This window comes from Amblyomma maculatum, chromosome 1, assembly GCF_055883805.1.
Source record: "Amblyomma maculatum isolate TAMU_Amacu chromosome 1, ASM5588380v1, whole genome shotgun sequence".
Taxonomy (NCBI): domain Eukaryota; kingdom Metazoa; phylum Arthropoda; class Arachnida; order Ixodida; family Ixodidae; genus Amblyomma; species Amblyomma maculatum.
This window is the reverse complement of record NC_139344.1, coordinates 326,550,488-326,565,575: the sequence shown is the minus strand read 5'-3', so window position 1 is coordinate 326,565,575 and position 15,088 is coordinate 326,550,488. Positions and strand designations below refer to the sequence as shown.

The following is a 15,088-nucleotide window of genomic DNA, read 5'->3' as shown; positions in this document are numbered from 1 at the left end:
CCAGCTTTGAGGAGAAGCCGACTTTACATAGGCTTTGTAGCCGTGAGGAAAAGCATGTGGCGTGTAAAAAAAATAAAAATAAAGGGAAGGTGGCTATAAATATGGAAAGAAGCTGGCACAGTGAGTTCAGTAATAAAAGAGTGAAGATGAACCAAGTAGTGAAGGGAACTAATGACCAAAAATTTGCAGCACTGTGTAGCGCGAAGCACGAGGCAGCGGTGTGGAGAAGTGGAGGCGCGGCATGTGCGCTTTTGCTGCGCTTTACTGTCGCATGCATATCTCATCTGTTGCCTCTTAAATAAAAGAAGCAGCAGAAGACGACGCCATGTTCATGCAAAGCTTTTGTTTTCTCTTGAAATCAAACTTTGTTGTATTTGTAGTTACGTTGCATTCATGATAAAGAGGTACTTCAACAAAGTGTAAACAAAAAAAAAAAAACGTCTTGTACCTGAAAAGAAGAAAATTGCACAAACAGGAAATGAGAGAAGGATGGAAGGTATTTTGAAGGTATATTTTTTTTTTATAAAATTTTTTTCATAAAGCCATCTTAATTACCAGACAGCATATTCAGGGCCATGTCATCACCAACAACTGTTATAGTAAAGACCATGATATAATAAAGATTTTTGCCAGTCCCAGTTACCTTACTATAAAGGGGTTGTACATACTACAGTCGCCGACCGTTTTTTCGGACTTGAAGGGACCCGAAAAATGGTCCGAATAATCGAACAGTCCGAAAAATCCGTGAAGCACAAAAAAATCACTTTATTCAGAGGAAATCGGCTTAAAAAAGTCGCCGATTTTACCTTGCGGCAAATTTCTTTTGCTGGCGACGATTTGCGCTTGTATTTGCGCCAAAGTTGTCGTTTCGCTGTACACGCTAGACAGCAAGTTCACAGCGTTCGTAATTTGTGCAAGCGATGGCTGTGGTAGGCCGCCCGAGTCGTCGCCGGAGTCCGACTCGTCTTCAGGTTGAAGAACCTGGCCAAAGGATTGACGGTGCGCCACTCGGTTGACGCGGTCGGAGAAACTCGTGTGACAACACGGCGGACGTATGAGACAAAGCACGAAGAGATAGCTGCCCGCGTCAGCGTTGGCGACAAAAGCAGGTTGACGGCGATGACAATCCGACTGCCACCTCGAAGTGGCAGAGATTGCAGGGGCCTTTCCTGGCAAAAATGGGGCACCGAAACCATGTCAAGCCAATCCAACTGCAGAGCCAATCCACCTCAATCCAAGATGACGCTTGTTGCGCCGGCGAAAAGCCGATAAGATGGCAGATTTTGGCCTGCAGGGGACTGAAATTGGTCCGAAAAATCGAACTTTCGGACTTTTAAAGTCCGAAATATCCGTCGCGAATATGTATGCGCTTCTATGGGGTGACTGACGGTGCCTCACTGAAGTCCGAAATATCCTACAAGTCCGAATTATTGGAGTCCGAATTACCCGTCGGCTACTGTATATTATTTGCTCAATATTACAACAAAGGACAAAGAGGAAAAAGCTCTCAGCCTCAGCTTGAAAAACTCCGTGTCCATTCTGAACACAGTGATCCTGCTTGAGAGCATTCACAAGGCAGATTACACAGAAGGCAATTTATTAGAACACAATAATTACATGCCGCATATATCAAGTGCATTTTATGAATTATGCACGCACCGAACTTTGAAAGAAAAAAATTATGTACTATGAAATTTGCTGCAAAAACAACAAATGTTGGGTGTGAAACAAAAGTAGCACCAAGAAAAACATGTCGGTGAGGTATAGTATCAGAGCTAATTATTTTATGTTCTTCTCTGGTCGTGCCATGTTTTGAAAGAATGTTCAGTCGTTTCGCAAAGTTGCAGCACAATGATTGTGGAAAGGACCAATAGTTGTGGCTTTGCACTTTATAAGCAGGTGTGTATCAAATTAAATGGAACATTTTTAGCATACAGTCATTGTTTATTATCTAAAAGAGCAGTTTTATACAGGCGTAAAAGTCTCAAAGTGTGTGAGGTAGCTGACATGACGATGGTAAAATTTATCAAGATACGCATCAGTGTGCACATGCCACGCCACGTTAGCAATCATTTGGACAACGCGCTTTTGTGCGAAAAATATTCGGATTATTCTTTTTAGTTATTTCATTACAGATACAAAGGCAGTATGTGATAAACGGGAGAAGGAAAGCACTGTAGATTATAATTTTTATTGTTGGAAGACTGCTTGTGGTGGCATAGGATGGCAACCGACTGTTCACTTCACCATGATCGTCCACACAAACATGCTCGAGATTGTTTTATTGTACTCCGTCCAGCTGATGTATCGAAGTAATTGGTACAGTTCGGCTATTGGGAAGGAGAAAGTGTTTCTTCATCGTTCACAACAAGCTTTGCCACAGCTACAGAGCACGCTACCCCCACCACAACCAACTACAATCAAGCACTTCCCGCGGGGCATGACCTGCAAAGTTGTCAGGAGAGCGAAGAAAAGGTCGCTGACACCCCTCTCTTCTGAGGGGTGTCAGCCGTGAAAAAGCCCCTCGCCCCCGAGAAGCCGGTTTCGGCACCTGATGGCATCTCGTTTTAATAACGTGTACCCCTGCTCGAGAGGAGAGAAGTTCCCCTTCATCTGAATGCGCTTTAAGGGGATCTACTACGGCAAATGAAGCCATAGGAAAAACAAACAAAAAAAAAAAAAAACAAATCCTCCGTCAAACTAAACAGTGCTGCGGATGGAAGGTTGATTGCTTCTGCTTCGCCAAAGGTTTGTTCCCGAAGGTATTCTTGCCGGGTGTTGCCCTTCTTCTTGTGGGTGGCTCCTGTTACACAACCTGGAAAGGCAGCAGAGCAATGCACGGGACCCTCTCCCACTCTATGAGAGTGCCTTTTCTCCCAGTCCGCAATTTTAAGCCAAGATAATGCTTTATAACCTAAAAACTATAGACTTGTTGCCTGATTAATTATGCTCATTGCTAAATGAATGACACTGAGCCGCCCCATCCACTCTTACCTGTAAATTACTGTTTTTTTTTTTTTCCTCTTTTTTTCTTTTTTACCAATCTTATATTGATTTAAACCCATTGTGCTTTAGGCGGTGCGGTGTGGGCAACAATGTTTTTATTTATTTTTATTAATATTATTAATTGCCAACAGCAACTTCATTCTCAGATGGGGAGGGGTCTACTAAATGGTCACAAAAATTTGTGACTTTGTTGGTCTACATCTACGCTACTGCCAATTTAAAGTACCACTTGAAGGTTTCCTATGTAATGTGTGCAGAAAAGCAGATTTATAGTTACAGCTTTCTTACAATGTTTAAAATACGAGCAGCGTCACCCGTCCTTTCAGCATAGCCAAAAGCCCATCACAAAAGTGCACCAGTGCTCGGTGCATATGGCGAGCGAGGAGTGTCGACATGAGTCACCGCTTTGCTGTCCCTATATCAGCAGAATAGCATGCGCAGCTCTCCATTTTCGCACACTGATTGATGCACAAAGTCACTAAACCTGCTCTACTTTTTATCTAACAGAGTTTGACATGCCTGGCACACATTCAGGTTTTTTTGGGAGTCCACGTTTGTTAGGACAATTTTTTTGTGGCTTTTCGTGACTTTGTTGAAGTTGTACCTCTCAGTACTTGAGGAGGTCAATGATCAAGTCAGACGTTCTGTATGTCGTCTGCATTACTTTTCAAAACTGGTGACCACATTTTTGTCTTGTTTCAGCTGCTACGGCTGGCTATGGACGTGGGAAAGCCAACAAAATCTGGTGAGTTTACTGATGTTGTGGGTCTGGTTTCTTTCTAATTTTTGTAGGTTTTCAGCTAGCAGAGTACATTGCTGTAAACACCTCATCCAAACTACAGAGTTCTAGGCAGCAGGTATTTCTTGCAAATGAAAAGCAAAGTGGGCTTTCCTTTGTTTCTTGCCATAGCTTTGCCATGTGCCTTTCGGGATTCTCCACTTTGTGGCAGTTTTTCTTAATATTGATAGGAAGGCTGAGTAGTTGAGCCATGACAGTTCTCTCTGTGCAATTGATGATTTGCTCTGTTGCTGGTGTAGCTGGCACCATCTAGGGAGTCTTCTCGTAACTAAGACATGCATACAGCATTCAAGAAAGCTGGTTTTGTCTCTACGCTGTCTAATGATTAAAGTTAGCAGCTATGTTAGAGGTATGCCTGAACAGGATCACAGCATTGTAGATCACCAGTGGGTTCATTCGTTCATTTAGTGCCGCCAGGAATACTTTGTCACAAAATGTGAAGAAGTGGGGCAGCCTTTATTGTGAAGTCCCCATTCTCAGACCTCACAATCAAAGCTGTCCTGCAGTTTCACTGTGTGATTCAGTATTCGTGGGCACACAGCGTTAATAAATGATGTAACCCACGCTGCAGTGAAAATGCTAAATAATGAAACAGCTGGGCCCACTTATAACAAACTTCACAGTCAAGTGGATTGCATACATTGTATATGAGTTTGTACTGGAACAACTTTCTACGTAACTGCCAGAAGTACAAAGAAATCGGTAGATTGCGGTAGAGTTCAGATTAATTTTTTTTTTAACCTTTGCATCATAAAAGCATCCTTGTTTTCATTGTGCGGGAATTGGCCTTCAACAAAAAAGTGTGCAGTCTCCTCATTGTCAATACTTTGGACAATGCTCCAGAATAACAGCTGCTCAGAGCTTGCGACGCACGGTTCAAGCGTGCTCACAAGACATCATTATTTTCAGACTCCGCCTAGAACTCTTGTTATTTCACCGTCTGCAGGGCAGCGTATGCACTAGGTATTCTCGTAATAAAAGGAAAAGCTTTGGATAATGTCCTTATGTGGGACTAGAGTGCACCAACACTCGCAGTTTATTCCTGAAGCAGTATGCACCCCACAAGATGACAACACACAGTGTCGCTAAACGCAACACGCTCCGCGCTGAAGCCACAGCGAAAAATGTTTTCGAACTTGCCACCGCTGATCACACAAGGTCTACTCTTGTTACTGATTATCCCCAGCATTACATAAATTCAGGCTGAAATCAATGCGCAAATGATGTCGTTTATCAGCTAAATGAGCGAGAAAACATGGGCCAGACAGCTGCCTTTCATAATGGCCATGGCTCGTATGCACAGAATCTGGGCCGTTAAGCAAATCTGTCATTGCGGGCAGTAGTGCGCCACTTCGCATCGGCAAGCTGTCACGTCTCCATTTTAATTCTGATTATGAATTCAGGTGATGCGAAGTCTGCCAATCAAGCCTTCCACCAGCTTCTTCCATTCTATATACAGTCTAGCCCGGCTATAACGAAGTTGTTGGGAATTGGAAATCGCTTCGCTATACATTACAACCTCGATGTAACGAACTTCAATTTAACGAAATCCCCGATGTAACGAAGTAGTTCAGTTTCTTTGGGCGCATAAAACGCAATGTATTTTTAGCCCCCCTATAATGAAGTAAATTTCGCCAAACTTTCAATGTAATGAAATTTAGTTGAAGACTGAATGCCTGAACAAAGGTGTACAGTCCAGCCCACTTATAACAACCGCAGATATAACGAATGCTTGCTTAGTACGAACGAGGGCGGTGCTACTGTCAAAATATATATTGGGGCAATGACACAGTGTCTCACATAGAACGAACTGTTGTGGCCTCAACACTCGGTTAGAGCGAACGCGAAGCTGTCGGGCCCCCGTAGTTGACCGAGCCGGCGGTGTTTGGCGCGGGTTCGCTCGACTGCGAACCCGCGGCAGGCGAATTTCGCGCACTTTGTGTTCCCCTGACACGACGCGAACACAGAACGCACAAAGCGTCCCCCGGCACTCCTTTTCGAGTAAAATAAAGTAAAAAAAGAAAAAGCGCGCATTGAAAAATGAAAACAAAAAAGCGCACGCGCGCGGTGACGAAAGAGAAAGTGGCGCCGCCCGCATTGCTGTGATGCATCGACGTGATCTGCGTCGGCCAATCCGGAAAGTCAGGCGCCTGCTCTACCGGCTCAAACTGGTTCTCCATTTGTTGCTCCGTTGCCACCCCGCGCTGAGGGCATTGCGCCGTCGATTTTTTCTGTGTGATGGCACTGCGTTGACATCGTTGCCGCATCCGTGCTTATCCCAGATCGGGAAGTTGAAGGCTGCCTCAACGCGCGAGCCCAAGAAGTACGAACTGTCGAAATCGACCATTTCAACCATTGCTAAGGGCAAGGAAAAGGTTCTTGGTGCTACCGTGAATGCCGACCCGACGACTAGAAAGCGCCTTCGGAAGGCGACCTACGCGGACGTTGAGGACGCACTGCTGAAGTGGTTCGCTGACGCCCGGTCTCGCAACATTCCGATCAGTGGACCGCTGATGCTCTCCAAGGCTAAAGACTTCGCCTTCCTTTTGGACTTTCCCGATTTCAGTCCAGGCAATAGATGGCTCCACCGGTTTAAGGCTCGCCACGGAATTGTTTTCAAGGCGGTCGTCGGCGAGGCCGCGTCTGTGAACGAGGACGTCGATGCATGGCTTTCCGACAATTTCCCAACAATCACGAGCTATGCTCCACGGGACGTTTACAATGCCGGCGAGACTGCGTTGTTTTATCAAATGTTGCCATCTAAAACGTATGCCTTGAAAGGCGACAAGTGCGCAGGAGGGAAGAACAGCAAGTTACGCATAACCGTTCTTCTGTGTGTCAGTATAGACGGCAATGACCGGCGGCTGCCTCTTGTCATTAGCAAGTCACGTAAGCCGCGATGCTTTGGAAGCTCCGTGCCCGTATGCTACAGGAACAATACAAAAGCCTGGATGAGTCGTGACTTATTTGCCGAGTGGCTTGTCGAGTTCGACCGCGACATGGCACGAAAAAACAGGAAGGTCCTGCTCGTGCTGGATAACTGTGCGGCGCACCATGTGCAGCCTTCCTTGAGTGCAGTGACAGTGCTCTTCTTGCTTCCCAATGCAACCTGCAAAATTCAGCCGCTGGATATGGGCATCATTCATGCGTTCAAGGTGTGCTACCGGCGGCGCGTCATCCAACGCTTGTTGATCGCGATTGATGCTGCCATGCCAGTTCGCATCAGTTCGCTTGCCGCCGTGGAGATGTTGAAAGCGGCGTGGATGGAACTCACCGCGGAGTGCATAGCAAATTGCTTCCGCAAGGCGGGTTTTATGGGCCCAGGCACCGAGGACGCCATAGATCACCCACCGGAAGGCCGGTCGCACAAGGCCGGTCGCACAAGGCAATGCGTCGTACCTGTGCAATGCGCACAAGGACCTGACGTTGTCTGGGACGATTTCGTTTCTGCTGATGACGACGCCGACATTGCGGAGCCATGCACTGACGAAGCTATTGTGCGTGAAGTGTGAGCCCTTCCTGACTGCCCAGAGACCGGCGAGGACGATAACAAGGATGCTGCTCTACCGCCGGTTGCTGTGAACGCTTCAACCGCGATCGGTTACATCGCGTCGCCTAAGGAACTCGGCGATGAACATATTACCGCACTGGAAAAATTAGAAACGGCAGTGATGCGATCAGCTTTGAAAAAGCAGACATGCATCACGGAGCTTTTTCAAAGTTAACTTTCGTCTCGCTTGCTCTTTTTGCCCGTATTGTATAGGTGGTCCACTTACTACGAACTTTGGATACAACGAACAAATGCCGCGTGACGATCAAGTTCGTTATAAGTGGGCTGAACTATACCACGATCCTGAGTGGTTGAGAGCAGCGCCCATCAAAGTGCACGCAGCCTGAAAATAAGCGCAGTGCGGCCAAGGTGGGTCGACCTTGGCGCAGCAGAGCCGAGCGTGCTTAAAAATGTGACGACGGTGATGATACGACGTGGCATGCGCTGCGCCATCTGATGTACTACGCGGGAGACGCAAACATGGTGTTGAGCAACTCCACTAGGCGGCACGAGCATCGGCCCAGTTTATGACATGACCAGTTTGACTTATGACATGTAAACGGCTAGTGCACCCCCCCCCCCCCCCCCCTTCTTCCCCGATGCAAAGGGATAGCCACATAATCATCATCAAGCATCATCATCATTTAGGCGCCGCAGCGCAGCATGCAGGCTCCCTACTCAGTTTATGCCTATTTTTTGCACAGCGCATGTCTGCATGCAGCGTGTGTGCATTTGTTTGTTGTCACATTGTCGCGTGACTGGTGACCTGTCCCTCGTCGTCGTCGTAGTTGCGATGCTTGTCTTGTGGCTCCGTTCCAGCAGCATGAGTGGCAAACGAAAAGCGCTCTCTCTAGAAGTGAAGGCCAGCATACTGGATGCCGTCGCGAAGGCGAAAAGAAGAAAGATGTCGCCGCAAAGTTCGAGATACCGCAATGTTCACTCTCCACGATTTTGAGCTCCAAGGAATCCATCATCGACTCCTTAAAAAAGGGGGCTAGCAGCCAGCGGAAAAGGTTGAAGGCAGCGACCTATGAAGACGTGGATAAAGCCGTTTTCAAGTGGTTCATGTCAACCCGGGCGCAAAACATTCCCATCGGTGGTGCGGTCCTACAACAAAAAGCAAGGATTTCGCATGCCTGCTTGGTCGCGATGACTTCCAGGCCAGCAGCGGCTGGCTGCATAGGTTTAAGGCTCGACACTCGATCGTTGGCAAAAGCTCGAGCGGTGAGTCGTCATCGGCTGATGCAACAGAATCAGCTGCCTGGATTACAAATGCAGTGCCAGATATCCTCGAGCGCTACGATTCGGCAGACATATATAACGCTGACGAGACGGCATTGTTCTATCAGATGCTGCCTAATCGCACACTGGCTTTGCAAGGTGATCGTTGCCACGGCGGCAAGCATAGCAAGCTACGGGTCACAGTCCTCCTGTGCGCCAACATGGATAGAAGTGACAAGCGTTTGCCGCTTGTTATCGGGCGCAGCAAAAAACCACACTGCTTCAAGAATTCGGGGCAACTCGAGATTGCCTATACATCGAACAAAAAAGCATGGATGACTTGCAGTATTTTCTGCAGTTGGCTGCAAGATCTTGAAGAGGACATGAAAGAATCCAGACGCCACGTGTGCCTCATCCTCGACAACTGCTCCGCGCATCACGTTGACAACTTCGAGCTTGCACATGTGGAACTGCAGTTTCTCCCACCTAACTGCACATCACTCACCCAACCGCTCGATCAGGGCATAATTAACAGTTTGAAATGTGCCTATCGCCGAAGATTAGTTGACAAGCTGCTCCTCGACATTCGGCTGGAGCGGTCAACGAAAGTTGATTTGTTTCAAGCGCTCGAGATGCTGTCCGCATCCTGGACAGTAATGCCAAAGAAAATCATTGAAAACTGTTTTCAAAAAGCAGGCCTTGGAGCAGACGCTTCCGCAGCAGCTCTACATGAAGGTGGTTTGTCCACACTTGAAACAACAGAAGCGCAGGCACTTCAGGAGTCTTGGGAGTGCCTTCACAGCGGTGGTGCTGTGCCGGAGGGCGTCGAGATCGGCGATTTCGTTCTTGGCGATTCATGTGTCCTCGCGACAGAATGGGTGACCACGGAATCGAGCCTGAACAATGTGGTTCGGGAATTGCAAGGTGAGAGTGACAACGAAACGGACAATCGGGATGAGTGTGGCGACGTTTCCACATCCCGTGAAGTAGTTGATGCGATTGACGTACTGAGGCGCTTTGCGGGCTTTACAGGAGAGGAAGAGGCTATGCGGTCATTGTGGGCCTATGAACGGTGCATAATGCCGTTGTTTAATGCAAAGAAGACTCAAAAGAAAGTGACGGACTACTTTACCCACAAATCAAAGTTCTTCCGTGTGTGCTTCGCACCAGCAACACCATTTGAGAATTTTATTTGCATGTTATGAGCCTAATTTCGACGTAACGAATTCAAGTGCCGATTTTACCGACTTCGTTATGTCGAGGTTTAACTGTATCTGCTATTTCGTTGAATCTGGACTATGAAAAAGAGACAAATTTGAGTAAATTGTTTTATCGTCGCTGGACGAAGTGGTCTAGCGTTCCCTGAACACGTTTTGCAAGTGCAGTCTTCAGGATCGTGGCCTCCATACCGTCCAACTGTGAACCGAAGTTCTGCTTTGAACTCCCGGGGTACATCCATAATGTGTCAACAGCTGCGATGGCCGCTGCGGAGGTCACCGGCTTAGGGGCACAACCAACATCGTCGCAGTCACTCTCAGAGGCGCTATGCGTCCCTTCCACGACGTTCCCGGCAGCTTCGTCAATTGTGAACTCCTTCGTGGCAACAAGTTTGTCGTCAGCGGAAATGAAATCCATGTGAGACAGAACTGGAGGCACAAGGTCCAACTCTTTAGCGGACCCCCATAGCTGTTACAGCGATGTCAACCGCGGCAGCTTCATCCCCGGCAGGCGCCGTGTCCGCGCTCCGGCTTTAGGAGAAGCCAGCTTTCTTAAAGCAATGAGAGATAGTCAGGTGCTTCACGTCCCTCTTCACCAAAGGGACCTTCATATCGGCCACGTTGTTGGCAGAGTGACCATCGACCAGAAGGCGCTCGATCACTCTGTGCCGGTAATGGACCTTGAAGTTAGCGATAACCCCTAGTCCATAGGTTCCAGCTTGGCAGTAGTTGTTGGGGGCAGGAACAAAATCTCGACAGCGCTCAAGTGTGCATTTACGTGATGCGCAGTGCAGTTGTCAAGCAACATCAGCACTTTAGGCTTCTTCCGGACGATCTCCTTGTCGAACTCGGCGAGCCACTTGCCGAAAATCTCTCGTCATCCATGCTTTCTTGTTGCTTATGCAAGTCACTGGCATAGAGAGCACCTTGGCAAAGCCATGTGGTTTCCTAGCTTTGCCAATGACCAACAAGTCTCGTTTGTTTGAACCATCCATATTAGAACAGATCAGCACTGTGATTCGGTTTCTGCTGGCTTTTCCTCCCACGCATTTGTCCGTCTTGGCCACGAGAGTCTTTGATGGCAGCAGTTGGAAGAACAAACCCGTTTCGTCTGCGTTGTAAATGTCCTTGTCGGAATACGCAAGAATCTGATCGCAGTGCTTGGCTATCCACTGCTGGAGCAATCCCTCGTCAATGGATGCGGCCTCCCCAACGATGTTTTTACACGTAATATTGTGCCTCTCCTTTCCCCGTTTCCCGGCTGGAAGTCATCGTGACCGAGCGCGAAGCCCAAGTCCTTAGCCTTCACTAGCATAATGGGTCCACTGAGCGGGGTATTCTTTGATCGGGCATCCAAGAACAACCTGTAAAGTTCGGCTTCTATGTAAGCGTACGTGGCACACCGGATCCTCTTTCAGTCCCCGCTGCCAACGTCATCGTCGAGAACGGCATCAATCTTGTTGCTGTTCTTGATTATCGTTGAGAGTGTATACTGTGCGACGTCATACTTCCATTCGATATCACTCGTCTTCACGTTTCGGCGCACTTCGTCCAGAATGGTGCGCTTCGTTTTCAATGACTACACTTTTCTCTTTCCTGTTGAGGTACTGGGGCTCGCGAGACTCGACATTGCCGAGAAATCGAAGGGTCGGGTCTGAGAAAGGGGATAACTGAGTAGGTCCGTTGTCTAGAAACTGTCCAGGCGAAGTTAGGGGTCACGAGATATCAAAGGTAAGAAGCGGAACATGGCAGGAAGGCGTAATGGCGTCAGCGAGAGAAGCACATACGAAGATCCACGAAAGTGGAGGAAACACTCTCGCTTCTCTCTGCCTCTCACTTCCATGACGATTTCTCCCTGACTCTCTCTCTCCCGGGCCCAGAACCGAGAGGAGAGAAATTCAAGAACCGTGATTTGCCAAGTCGACCGCTGCTCCGTGATGTCACCAAAAATTTCCTTTTATTTTACTTTTTTTACTTCCCGCGCATCTGGCTCAATGGCACGACGGGAAGCCGCATCACGAAGACGACAAGCCAAGTGATGCAGTAAAGCAACCTTTCGCTTCGCGGGAGAGCAGACGACGCTGCGAATGCGGCCGTCAGCCAAATTTTGTCCTTATTTTCGCACAAAAATGTGCCTGAAGGCGTAAAAATCTCCTGATTAATACTTTTTTTTTTTTTTCATTTCATACAAAATCACTTTGCTATATTCTCTAATGGGCGCTTATTTACTTCGTTAAAACTGGACCGAAGTTATATTGAAAATGCAAAAATGGGAATGGGAAATTGAACTTCTTTCGTTATAAGCGCTATTTCGCTATAAGTGGCTTCACTATAGCCGGGCTAGACTAATTCTTGCCAGCCGTTGTATAAAACACGATGCATTTAATTTTGTGTCACGTAATCTAGACATTTCATGCGTTATCTCTGTGGGTTGTTCACTGGGTGCTCCAATTTGTCTTGAAACGTGGGTCGTCGCATGAATGGGGGCATATTATTGAGGTTCTGCTGCAACATTTAGTTAATAAGTCTGTTATGCACACCGGCCTTTTAAAATTTGGCCCATTTGTAACGCTTTGCAAGCTCTCCAGTGCAGTCAAGTACTCCTTGCTAAGACCTTTACTGTTGACTAAGTGCTTTAGGAACACAATGTAATTAATATGACTAATCACGGTTCAAGTGTCCACAACTACTGGTAGTAGATGGGCCTTATCATTTGCTTCATCAGATTAGTTAGTGGAAGTCTGGGAGTGCTAGTACCTTGTGTATAATGGCTTGATCTGAATACAGCTCAGTGATGTCAAAATCGTCAGATACTCTCTTCTCCGGCCAGCTGTGCATCAGAAGTGCATTTCCAGAAATCCATCTGCATCTAATCATGTGGGTAAAAGCCCTCTGTCGTGCCTGGCCATAATCAAGCAAGAATTCTTGCTTCGTTCTCATGGCAGGTTGACTGTACAAAGCTGGCCTGCACCATTCCTTTGAGTGGTGTGCTGTAGTTAGAGAGTTAGTTTCCTGGCATTTCCATTGAAGCACTGTCGCATATAAATATGAATAGTCAGTCGGACAACACGCAAGTCTGGAACGTAGGGTTGAGCGCTATATTTTTGGTTTTGGTGTCCATTGGCTTCGAATTGCTGTCCTTGCGAATGCATCATTATGCCTTTATTGCTTTGAGTTGCGTACGAGCGATGACACCTTTCTGTGGAAAACTACAAAACAAAGTTTGGTGGCAACAAAGTTCGATGGTATGCATAAGATTTCTAGGGACTGCAAAAATAGGCAATAAATCGGGCAGTTTGAAAAATCAACTATCACTGTAAAAGCACTTTTCATCAACTTTTTATTGCCAGTACGATGGAGGAAAAGGTCAGCAGGTTTGTGCACATTCTGATAGTTATCGTAACCAAGGTCAAGAATAGATTCCACAGAATTGAGCAATCTAGTTATGCGTCTGAAATTTTATGTGCTCTCATTGTTTTGCTTTATTAAACTTGCCATAGTGCCGTTATAAAACTGAATTGTAAACCACATCTGAATTTTTGTTCAGTGATTGTATTTAGATCTTTTCTTTTTAAATGCTAAGAGTTTAGGTTTGATTTTACGCGGCAATCTGCAGTACTAATTTGCAAAGTTCATCTAATGAAGGTAGCACATTCTCACAAATTTGTTTTGCCCTTAGTCCTCTTCTTTTTGCTGTGCCTTGTTAATTTCAATATTTCTGATGGTCTCAAAGACTTTGAATTAACAGGGTTTTGCTGTATATTTCATTTATATGAATTGCTAAGCAGTAAGAAGGTTGGAACATAGAAGAGTTCTAACGGGCACTAGTGCACCAGAGTGCACTTTGCGGCTTCCACTTACTACAGATGAATAGTTAGATGATTAGATGGCATATGGTCTGCATGTTATCTGTCTCTCACTTCCTTTGTTATTGCGCTTATTTTTGTGGTTTTGGGTGGTAGAGACCTTGGAACTGCTTGTTAGCTATGTGGTGCTGTAGTGCCCGAATACTACTCTCTCGTTTCAGTGGTCTTACCTCTAGCCTTGGTCGTGCGTCATTATGGGTTCTGTCACACGGGCATGTCACTTTAAAGGTACCAACTACGGGGAAGTAAGTGTGCTTGACCACCTTATGATGCCTTTTTCAAGGAGGTTTGGCACCATGTTTGAATGTAAAGAGGATAGTATCAGCCACTCAAAGCCTGTGCTTTGTTTATGGTATTACATGCTCTGTACTGGTTTATCGCCCAATGATTGTTTTTTACGCTTTCATGGCTGATGTCTATTTTTATTATGGAATGTTTTCTTGCATACGCTAAATGTAAGCATTTTGTGGGACGTGTTACACTGTTTGTGACATCTTATTCAAACAGAGGCACAACAATAATGTCAACCTAGTGGAATCATCTGGTTCTAGAATAGGAACTTTCTTTGTCAACAAACCAATATATGGACCATTTTAGGCCTAAGAATGGCAGAAGTCATTCCGATTAAATTAAAGCAAAGGAAGGGAGGAAGGTGGGAATGAAAGAAGAGTGGGAGATAGAGGTGCCGTAGTGGAGGGCTATGATCCATCGCGCTATAATGGCTTTTGCCTAATCGCACTTTAGTGGTCCAAAGTGCCCTCTAGAAATTTTTTTCGAAATGGTGGCGCCTGTAGAAAATGACATCACTACTGAACTGGCACAAAATCAGTAATATATAATATACATTTTGCATATAATTTCCACTTTTAAAACAGAAGGAAGCACTTTTGTGAGTATCGCACACCTTTTCTGCTTTAAAATTGCAGAATAAATTTGCATTTTACGCAACAGCGTATGCAGCTAGCAGCTGCCTGGGGAAACATAGGGTGGGCAGTGTGCGCAGACAGGCGCTGCTTGAGTGTGTTATGGGACAGTGTTAATGGTACCTATTTGTCGGCTCCCGGTACTAATGCTATGCCGTCTGCTAGGTGTAGAAGCGCCCTCCTAATTTTTTCACAATGTTTACACAATGAACAAAACATATAAGTTCCCTTCTGTTACCGGCTGACTTACTGCGGCGGGAATTCTCGTCCGGGCGGCGGCCTTGTGAACCTTGAACCACACGTGGAGTGTTCCGGGTGTGTGTTTTGGAACATGTAAATCGACAACCCCTCTCCTGCATCGTGCCGGTCCGGGAGCGATTGTGCCAGCACGATGCAGGAGAGGGGTTGTCGATTTACATGTTCCAAAACACACACCCGGGACTTGTGCACAGCTCAAGACCCTCAAGGATCAGTCTACTCCTACGCAGGCAAGGAGAACTCTGAGC

The 15,088-nt window shown here is 46.5% G+C and overlaps 1 protein-coding gene across 2 annotated transcripts in view; it reads left to right on the top strand.

Moving 5' to 3' along the window:
• The window catches only part of LOC146207360 (uncharacterized), a 51,166-nt gene that overhangs the window by 24,609 nt on the left and 11,469 nt on the right, over positions 1-15,088 (top strand). Inside the window, exons 5-6 of one of the 2 annotated variants that reach the window (XM_084586867.1) lie at positions 3,709-3,751; positions 13,821-13,904. In XM_084586867.1, coding sequence (XP_084442993.1) covers positions 3,709-3,751; positions 13,821-13,885 — 108 coding nt within the window. In that variant the 3' untranslated portion in view covers positions 13,886-13,904. The remainder of the gene's footprint in view (positions 1-3,708; positions 3,752-13,820; positions 13,905-15,088) is intronic. The other variant, XM_084586787.1, reaches the window with a different exon arrangement.